Source organism: Tupaia chinensis, unplaced genomic scaffold, assembly GCF_000334495.1.
Source record: "Tupaia chinensis unplaced genomic scaffold, TupChi_1.0 Scaffold000226_1, whole genome shotgun sequence".
Lineage (NCBI taxonomy): Eukaryota > Metazoa > Chordata > Mammalia > Scandentia > Tupaiidae > Tupaia > Tupaia belangeri.
The window spans coordinates 6,686,589-6,696,723 of NW_006159701.1; the positions used below are offsets into that span (position 1 = coordinate 6,686,589).

The window sequence follows — 10,135 nt, forward strand, 5'->3', positions numbered from 1 at the left end:
GAAAGACAGAGACGGAGAGACAGAAAGTGAGAAATCATCCCCCAGGGGGGATGGCCACGCCGCAATCCCTTCTCCTCCATTCCCCTTTCGGGATCTTGGGCATGCACGCATACACGCCCAGCGTGAGTTTTAAGCCACCGGGTCCAGGACTCAAACTGCCGTCGACTGCATGGGAGTCTAGCAACATAGCCATTACGCTAACTGCTGGTTCCAAAAAAGTAAATAATGATAAGTAAAATATATAATTAAATAATATTTTAAAAATAATAATTAAAAATAAAAAGGGTAATTTGTGCCTGTATGTTGCTTTATGGTGACTTAAGTGAAATAAACTGGAGTCTTCTTTTTCTTTCTTCATGCCTAGGAGAAGAACTGTAGTCATGAAGTCACAGTGGTCCTGTTTTCTAGAACTTTCTATGATGCAAAATCTGTTGGTGAGTGGCTTTTTGTCCCTCATAGTTATCTTTTGTTAAGCATCTTCCAACCCCAACACAAACCATTCCTTTTCACTTTCTTTCCCTTTGACTGTTCTAGCATTCTCACCTTTTCTGTTTTGAGGAAAGCATATAATAGAAAATAGCCTAGTCCATTAGTGGATACAGGAAGTCCATGGGCAGTGATTCATCTTTAAAAGAACTTACTAGGGACACAGTTTTATTTATTTCTGTCTGTCTATCTCTGCAGCATGCATACGTGCAAATCTTTTTTAAAAAAAGAATTGTTTTTCATTTAATTTATTCATTCACTTACTTTAATTTGACCAGAGAGAGTCAGAAAGAGAGAGGGAAAGTGAGAAAGTAAACCATTCGGTCCAGGACTCGAACCATAGTTGGCCATGTGGGAGTGTCCAGTGCCTTAATCAGCATGCCACCTGTTGGTCCCGCATGCAAATCTTTAACCCAGAAGACATAGTTGACTGAAGCGAATTTCTCTGTTCATTCTGATCCACATCCTCATTTTCTGTTTCAGATGAATTTCCTGAAATTAACCGAGCCTCAATTCGACAGGATCACAAGGGGCGATTCTATGAAGATTTTTACAAGTACGTTTGGGTACTTTACTGTACCTTTTTTTTTTTTATTGATTTCTTTCCTTTTCCAAAATAATCCACCATTTTAATTTCAGAATAGTTTTAGATTTATAGAGAAGTTGCAGAGGTAGCACAGAGTTCCCATATACCCGTTACCTGATTTCCCCAAAGGTTAACGAGCATGTCAAAACCAAGTTACATTCGTCAAAACTAAGAAATTAACAGTGGCACATTCCTACGAACTAAACTCAGACTTCACCAGTTTTCCCATTCATGTTCTTCTTTTGTTTTGGAGAGATTTTTGCTATAGGGCGCATACGCTCGCCAGACAGAGAGAGGCAGAGAGACAGAGAATGAGAAATCAGCCCCCAGAGAGGATGGCCACACCGCAATCTCTTCTCCTCCATTCTCTTCTCGGGATTCTGGGCATGCGCACACACACGCCTGGTGTGAGTTTAAGCCACCGGGTCTGGGACTCGAACCATGGTCGACTACATGGGAGTCCAGGGACATAGCCATTACGCTAACTGCTGGTCCCCCATTCATGTTCTTTTTTTGCTCCAGGATACCACATTGCAATTAGACCTTCCAAATGTTTTATTGTGAAAAAGTTCTTTTCAGGCTGGTTCCCTGGCCTGGTGGTTAAGGCAACCAGATCCCACATGGCCGAATGTGGGTTTGAACCACAGACCTGATGCCTTAAGAAACATGCCAGGTTGGGACCAGCAGTAGGCATAATGGCTATGTTTTTGTTTTTGTTTTTAAGAGGTTTTTGCTATAGGGCGCGTGCGCTTGCCAGAAAGACAGAGAGACAGAAAGTGAAAAATCACCCCCCAGGGGGAATGGCCACGCTGCAATCCCTTTTCTTCCATTCTCCTCTTGGGATCTTGGGTACACACGTACACGTGCCCGATGGGAGTTTAAGCCGCCGGGTCTGGGACACGAACCGTAGTCAACTACATGGGAGTCCAGCAACACAGCCATTACGCTAATTGCTGGTCCCTATGACTTTTTTTTAAATAGATTTTTTTTCCTCTACTGTGCATGCACTCGCTGGAAAGACAGAGGGAGATAAAGAGACTGAAAGCAAGAAATCACCTCCCAGGAGGGATGACCACACCACAGCCCCTCTTCTCCATTCTCCTCTTGGGATCTGCATGCACACATGCCGAGTCTGAGATTGGGCCCAGGACTTGAACTATGACTGACTATGTGGGAGTCCAGAGACGTAACCATTGCACCATCTGCAGATCCCAGTTTACGAAGGTTCTATGTTATTAAGATTTTATATTTAAGTTAGAAACCAACTTCTTTGGTAATAGGCACACTTCATCACCTGATCATATTTGTTAATGTCCTTGGAGAGTGTCCAGCAGGTAATATGGTGGTCAGGGTGCTGGATTGCCACATGGCCAGTGGTGGATTGAGTCCTGGACCAGGCGACTTACTTTCTCACTTTCCCTCTTTCTGTCTCTGGTAAGCATGCGTGCTCTATAGCAAGTTAGAAAATAATAATAATAAATAAAAATTAAATAAATGATTTAGAAAGAAAGCCCTTGGAGAAAGGCTGTCACCACTCTGTTATTGATCTAGTCCTGTTTTCTTAAACTATTTCTTCTAAACTGAGAGGAAGAACTTGTTAGACTTCTTACCTCAAGCTTAGAGATAAAATGTTTCTATTTTATAGTAACAGTTTTTATGAGTTTTGTTTTTCTTTCAAATGACCATCCCTGATTCAATTCCTCTAAATTTCCCCCCTTAAATGTATTTATTTGTAGCTAATTCCTTCCTAAGCACAAGCAAGCACCAAAGGCCAACTTGTATATTTTCACTTTTCAACTTTGTTGCAGTATTCCTGTATAATAAGTCTTGCATAGCTAGTTTTTTTTTTTTTTATTTTTATTGTTACTATTTTCATGAGCAAAAGAGACCAAGGCAAATGCCCTCAACAGGGCCTCACATGTCACCCTCCCCAGCCTGATCCCACCGGCCATGTGTGTCCAGTATGTCCAGGCTGATCCAGGAACCCAACTCCAATCTTCCGTACGGTTTTCAGCATTGCAGAGTGTTTCTCTATTTCTGTGAACACCAGCTGGGCTTTTTTTTTTTTTTTTTTTTTTATTGTAATTGTAATTTAGGCACCAAAGAGTGACAAAAGTTATAGAAACTTTTTTAGCCAATTTTTGATAACTTTTAAAAAATGATTGAACTTTATTTGTTGTTATTATTATTTTTTTGCATTTGTCCAGAGAGAGACACAGAGAGAAAGTGAAAAAAAAAATCACAGTCTGTGCAGCTGAGAGCGAGGCCGGCGCCACGCAAAGCCCGGCGGAGGGCTTGTCCGACTGTAATCTCCGAAGCGGCTAGACCCAGGGTGCAGAAGGGGACAGGACACGCCCATTTAGGAACCAGACTGCAGGATGTTTCTAGTTTCCAATGGAAAGGAGGAAAGCCCTCCCCCCACCTTGTTCGAAAATAAATAAGTGCAGGCTAAAAAAAAAAAAAGAAAAGAAAATCGCCAGGTCTAGGACTCGAACTGCAGTTAGCCATGTGGGAATCCAGTACCCTTAACCACCATGCTACTTGCCAGCCCCAGCTGGCCCCAATCCTAATGTTCATTTTTCTCACTAGTGAAAATAAGTGGTTTCTCATGTTTCTTAGCCTTTGTATTTCTCTTTTATGAATTGTCTGTTCATCTCTTTAGCTCATTTTTTTGTTTTGTTTTGTTTTTAAATTTTATGATCTGAGCTTGCAGTTCAAACAGATTTTTTTTTTTTTTTTTTGAGAGGTTTTTGCTTTAGGGCACATGCGCTTGCCAGAAAAACAGAGAGACAGAAAGCGAGAAATTACCTTCTAGGGGGATGGCCACGCCACAGTCTCTTCTCCTCCATTCTCTTGGGATCTTGGGCACGCATGTACATGTGCCTGGTGTGAGTTTAAGCCCCGGGTCCGGGACTCAAACCGTGGTCAACTACATGGGAGTCCAGCGATTTAGTCATTATGCCATCTGCTGGTCCCAAAACAGAAATACTTTTTAACAATGAGATATAATGCTTTCTCAGGTCCTTTTCTCTTAAACCAACTTAAACTTGGCGGGGTCATTATTTTTTGTTCCTCTTTTTGTTTGTTTTTTTTTTGTTGTTGTTATTTTTTTTGCTTTAGGGTTATATGCTCTGCAAGAGAGAAAGAGAGGGAAAGTGGGAAATCACCCCTCAAGGAGGATGGCCATGCTGCATCCCTCTCCGGTCTTCATTTGGGATTTGGGGCACAGACATGTACCCGGGCATTTTGGGGGCAGGTGCAGAGGGTATGTTTTCCAAACCACTGGGTCTGAGGCTCGAACTGCCTAGTTGACCATGTGGGATCCAGCCACCTTAATCACACCACTGGCTGGTGCAGTCACATTTCTTTGTTAAAATTTTTTCAATGGGTTTGACTTTATTTCTTTCTTATTTATTTCAATTATTTTTTGGCGAGGTTTTTGCTATAGGACGCTTGGGCTCACTGGAAAGACAGAGAGAGGCAGAGATAGAAGTGAGAGATCATCCCGCAGGGGTGATGGCCACTCCGTGATCCCTTCTCCTCCATTCTCCTCTCAGGATCTTGGGCACACACATGCTCCCAGCCTGAGTTTAAGCCACCGGGTCCGGAGCTCGAACCATGGGCGACTACATGGGAGTCCAGCAATGTAGCCATTTCACCATCTGCTGGTCCCTATTTTTCTCTTACTAAATGACAGAGTGCCCTACCTCTGGGAATGCCATCTTTTCCCCTTGAACCCGGGTAAGGGCACTGGCATCCTGTATGTAGCGGCTGCTCCATGTCTGTTTTATGTGATGCTCCTTTCAGAGTGGTGGTGCAGAATGAACGAAGAGAAGAGTGGACTTCACTCCTCGTGACCATTAAAAAACTCTTCATCCAGTATCCCGTGTTGGTGCGCCTGGAACAGGCAGGTACTACATCCAGGCCACGGGAGGGGCTGTGGGAAGGAGGTGTGGGGAGGAGGCCGAGAGACCGGGACGTGCACACTAGTCTCTGCCTACTGCCGTGGGTACTTTCTATTTCCAGTTGGATCCAGTGGTTGTTCATTACATATGCAGTAAGTTCAACATCCTTGTATTTTTCACTTAAAACAATTTTGGAGGGAACCAGTAGATGGCATAATGGTTATGTCACTGGACTCCCACATAGTCAACCATGGTTCAAGTCCTGGACCCAGCAGCTTAAAACACGCCAGGCACTTGTGTGCATGTGTGTGTGTGTGTATGTGTGTGTGTGTGCCCAAAATCCCAAGAGGAGACTGGAGAAGGGATTGCAGTGTGGCCATTCCCTTTGGGGGGTGATTTCTTTCTTTCTTTCTTTCTCTTCCTTTCTTCCTTCCTTTCTTTTTTTTTAATGAATTATTTTATTTAACTTTATTTATTTATTTTAATTTGACCAGAGAGGGACAGAGTGAGAGAGAAAGAGAGAGAGAAAGTGAGAGAAGCAAGCCACCAGGTCTGGGACTTAAATCACGGTTGGCCGTGGGTGATTTCTTGCTTTCTATCTCTCTGTCTCTGTCTCTCCAGTGAGTACACATGCCCTATAGCAAAACTCTCTCTTAAAAAAATTATTTTTAGAGAGAATTTTATTCACTTCGGAGCCAGCAGATGGTGTCCTGGCTATGTCCCTGGACTCCCACATGGCCAACCATGGTTTGCGTACTGGACCCAGTGGCTTGAAAAGTCATACGAGGCGCGCGTGTGTGTGTGCCCAAGATCCTGGGAGGAAAATGGAGTAGAATGTGGTGTGGCCATCCCCCATAAGGGTTAATTTCACACTTTTCCTCTCACTGTCTCTGTCTCTCTGGTGAACACATGTGCCCTAAGGCAAAAACCTCTTTAAAACTTATTCATTTAATTTAATTTATTATTCTTCTATTTGACCAGAGAGAGAGAAAGCAAGCAACTAGGTCCAAGACTTGAACTGCAGTTGGCCTTGTAGGAGTCCAGCGCCTTAGCCACTATACCATCTGTTGGCCCCCAACAAAATTTGTAATACAAGGGACCAGCAGATGGCGTAATGGCTATGTCACTGGACTTCCATGTAGTCGACCACAGTTCGAGTCCTGGACCCGGTGACTTAAACTCATGCCAGGTGTGTGTGCATGCGTGCCTGAGATCTTGAGAGGAGAATGGAGAGGGGATTGCGGCATGGCCATACCCCCCTCCAGGGGGTGATTTCTTACTTTCTGTCTCTTTGTCTCTCTCTGTCTTTCTGGCCAGCGCATGCACCCTAGAGCAAAAACCTCTCCAAAAAATAAATCTGTAATATGGGTGGGGAGGCACACTATGAAGCCAGAGCACTCACTTATTTCTGAAGAGATGTCTTTCATGAGATGTTCCTCCTTCTCTTGTATCTTTTGCTGCAGAGGGCTTTCCTCACGGAGACAATTCTACCTCCGCACAAGGGAACTACCTAGAGGCCATCAATCTGTCATTCAATGGTGAGTCGGGGCACCAGCCACAGGGAGCCTGCAGCTTGCTTACTGTGCAGCTGAGAAATTTCTGTACCAACGCCCTAAGACCCAGACCCAGCTGATGATGTCCCTACTTGCCAGTTGATTTGGTCATGCCGCAGTCCCTTCTCCTCCATTCTCCTCTCGGGATCTTGGGCACGTACGCACACACGCCCGGCATGAGTTTTAAGCCACCGGGTCCAGGACGCAAACCGCGGTCGACTACGTGGGAGTCCAGCGACATAGCCATTACGCTAACTGCTGGTCCCTCTAATCACTGACTTCTGACCACATGGTTTTAATGGTCTGTATCTAGCTCTCAGGTCTTCTGTTGGGAAATAAGTTGATGTTCTTGTCTGCTTCTCACGGTAAAACGCTGGGTTCTTTGTTTTACTACAAACTGTCTTTATTATTTGGTCCCTCATCCTTCAACTGCGTCTAGGTCACTAAAATCCTTTTTTAATTTGCTGTAGGGTGTGTGTACTTGCTGGAGAGAGATAAGACAGACAGAGAGAAAATAGAGAGAGATGGAAAGTGAGGAAGCATCCCCTGGAGGGACCGCCATGTTGCAATCCCTTCGTCCTTTCTCCTCCATTCTCCTTTCAGGATTTTAAGCATGCACACTCACACGCCCAGTGTGTTTTTCAAGCTGCCAGGTCTGGGATTTGAACAACACTGTTGGCCATATGGGATCTAGCTGGTTTGATCAACATGCCATGGCCTGGCCTCCTAAAAATGTACTTAGAAAAAAAATTATAAAAGCAACTGTAATATTAGAATTCAAGTATTAAAGGAGTACAGGAAGTGGAAAATGACCCCCTGCCCATCCCCAGTTCTCTTCTAAGAGGAAGTCGTGTTACCAGTGTGCAGTGAGGTGTGAGGTCTTCCGAATGTTAGTCCTGCATTTGTGTGTTAGTTGAGGTCTACTGTTTGTAGATAACAGAAACCTACTCAGCTAGTTTAAAGAAAAAGGGAAGTTTACTTTAGGGATGCAAGAACTTAGTTGTGCATCCTGAAAAGGCTTGAACGCCACGTTGGAGTGGGACCTTGTGGGACCATGTTGGACTTTGTGAAGCTGGAAACTACAGCAACAGGAATTCCTAGAGCTGCGTTTGGCACCCAGCAACCTTGTCACTCGTCTCTGTCCAGAATTCCGCATTCCCAGTCCAGGGAGCCTGATCAGCCCAGCTCCTCTGAGCTTTCCACCTGGCACCGCCAGTGGTGGGAAGTAAGGCTGCGTGGTCATTTCACGGTATCGCTGTCAGTACACGAGGATTCTAAGTCACAGTGTCTTTTACTTATATATGTATGTATGTGTCTTTTGATTTGCAGGAGGACACATGTGCTCCCTAGACAGAAACAGAGGAGGCTGGCAAGTGGCATGGTGGTTAGGTGCTGGACTCCCACATGGTTGACTGCAATTCGAGTCCCAGACTTGGCAGCTTGCTTTCTCATTTTCCTTCTCTCTCTGGTCAACTTCAAATAAATAAATTAATAAATAAATTAAATAATGACAATGAATAAAAGTAAATTTAACAAATTCTAAAAAATTTTTAAAACCTGGAATAAAAGGAGAAACACAGAGAGAGGGAAAATGAGAAAGTACCCTGCCTCTCATGGGGAGTGGTCACACCGCAATCTCTTCCCTTCTATTTCTCCTTCTCTCCTGAGACTCTGAGCGTGCGTGCACAGATGTCCATCATGTTTTCTGCAAGCCGCTGGGACTGGGCCACTAACCGTGCAGTCCTTCATGCCGGAGTCAGTCATCTCAACTGCCTTGCTACCAGCTAGCCCATAGTGATTTTTATTAATACATCTTTTTGTTATATTTGAATGTCACTGATTTTTTTTTAAAAAAAGAATGATTTTATTTAACTTTATTTATCCATTTATTTATTTTTTATTTTGACCAGAGAGGGACAGAGTGAGGGAGAGCAAGGGAAAGTGAGAGAGCAAGCCAGGTGAGTCCAGGTCTGGGACTTGAGCTGTGCTCAGTCGTGTGGGAGTCCAGTGTCCTCAACCACCATGCCACCCTCAGGCCCCACATGTCACTGATTTTCCATAGTAAGAATTTCAGAGGCCATAAATGAAAATGAACTTGCAAAATTTACAAAGTCATGGGACCAGCAGTTAGCGTAATGGCTGTCGCTGGACTCCCATGTAGTCGACTGCAATTCGAGTCCTGGACCCGGTGGCTTAAACTCACATTGGGCATGTGTGCACGCGTGCCCCAGATCCTGAGAAAATGGAGGAAAGGGGATTGCGGCATGGCCATCCCCCCCTGGGGGGTGATTTCTCGCTTTCTGTCTCTCTGTCTCTGTCTTTCTGGCGAGCTCACCTCTTTTAAAAAATTTAGCAAAAACCTCTTTAAAAAAATTTAGAAAGTCATTCTAAGATTCTTATGTACTCTTTGTTTTGTTTTGCCATAGGCCAAATATGCTTGCCAGAGAGAGACAGAGAGAGGGACAGTGAGAAATCACCTCCCGGGGGTATGACCATGTCGCAATCCCTTCACCTCTAATCTCTCCTTGGGATTTCGGGCATGCACGGACACGCGCCCAGCATGATTTTCTGGCCACCAGGTCCAGTACTTGAACCATGGTCGGCCACATGGGAGTCCAGCATCTTAGACTCTACACCACCTGCTGGTCTCATCTTGTCTATTCTCTTAAATAATGTCTTAAATTCACATTTGATTCTTACTAAGTTTCAGTGCAGATTCATTTTTGAATAGTTTGGTTAAGCAGTATTGGCCCAGCCGAGGTAGCGCCTGGTGTACACTGCTGTTCTGTAGGCTGAGGCCTCATGGGAGCCCCGGTTTGATTCTCAGCCCACCCTAAAAGTTGGGTGTCATCACATGCACCTTGAGTTCCAAGTACTCGGGAGGCTGAGGCAGGAGAATTCATGCTAGTGGCCAGGGCGGGCAACACAGCGGGAGCCTGTCTGAAAACCAACAGGTCCTGCTTCTAAGGAAGGAAGATCACAGCAGTGAGACCTTGTCTAAGACCAGCAGCACACGCACAAACATGCAAATTAACTAGCAACACGAAATTCAGGCTCTGAAGTCTGCACAGGGCAAGGGGTAAGCACTGAGATGGATTAACAAGGGTAATGGGAACTTAGGTCTCTGTTCAGGCAGTTCTCAATGTGAACGAGGAAGATGGACGTGCATGTGACTAACCCTTGTAGAATGTGAGAGCGCTTGGAGAGAAACGCGGACACAACGCTGAGAGATCGCAGAGATGTTTACTAGTGGCTGGTTTCTCACAGGAACCATCATAACAGGAATTTTTGTTTTGTTTCAAGTGTTCGACAAGCACTACATCAATCGCAACTTCGACCGCACGGGGCAGATGTCTGTGGTGATCACGCCCGGGGTGGGTGTCTTTGAAGTCGACCGGCTGCTCATGATCTTGACCAAGCAGCGCATGATCGACAACGGTAACACTCCCTCTCTGTGGTCTCCGTGTGCTTCCACATGCCCTGCCCTTAGAACTCTGTTCTCACTGACTTCTAGGAGCGTCAGGAGCTCCATGAGGTACCCCGTGTGTCAGGAGGCCTGGGGATATCAGTGCATGTCAGGTGACAGAGTCCCGTGGTCACATCAG

At 45.0% G+C, this 10,135-nt stretch overlaps 1 protein-coding gene across 1 annotated transcript in view; it reads left to right on the forward strand.

Annotated features, from left to right (window-relative positions):
• Nucleotides 1-10,135, forward strand: part of DEPDC5 (DEP domain containing 5, GATOR1 subcomplex subunit) — a 141,116-nt gene that overhangs the window by 41,610 nt on the left and 89,371 nt on the right. Inside the window, exons 11-15 of the mRNA XM_006147962.3 lie at nt 365-434; nt 970-1,042; nt 4,880-4,983; nt 6,441-6,515; nt 9,834-9,968. Coding sequence (XP_006148024.1) covers nt 365-434; nt 970-1,042; nt 4,880-4,983; nt 6,441-6,515; nt 9,834-9,968 — 457 coding nt within the window. The remainder of the gene's footprint in view (nt 1-364; nt 435-969; nt 1,043-4,879; nt 4,984-6,440; nt 6,516-9,833; nt 9,969-10,135) is intronic.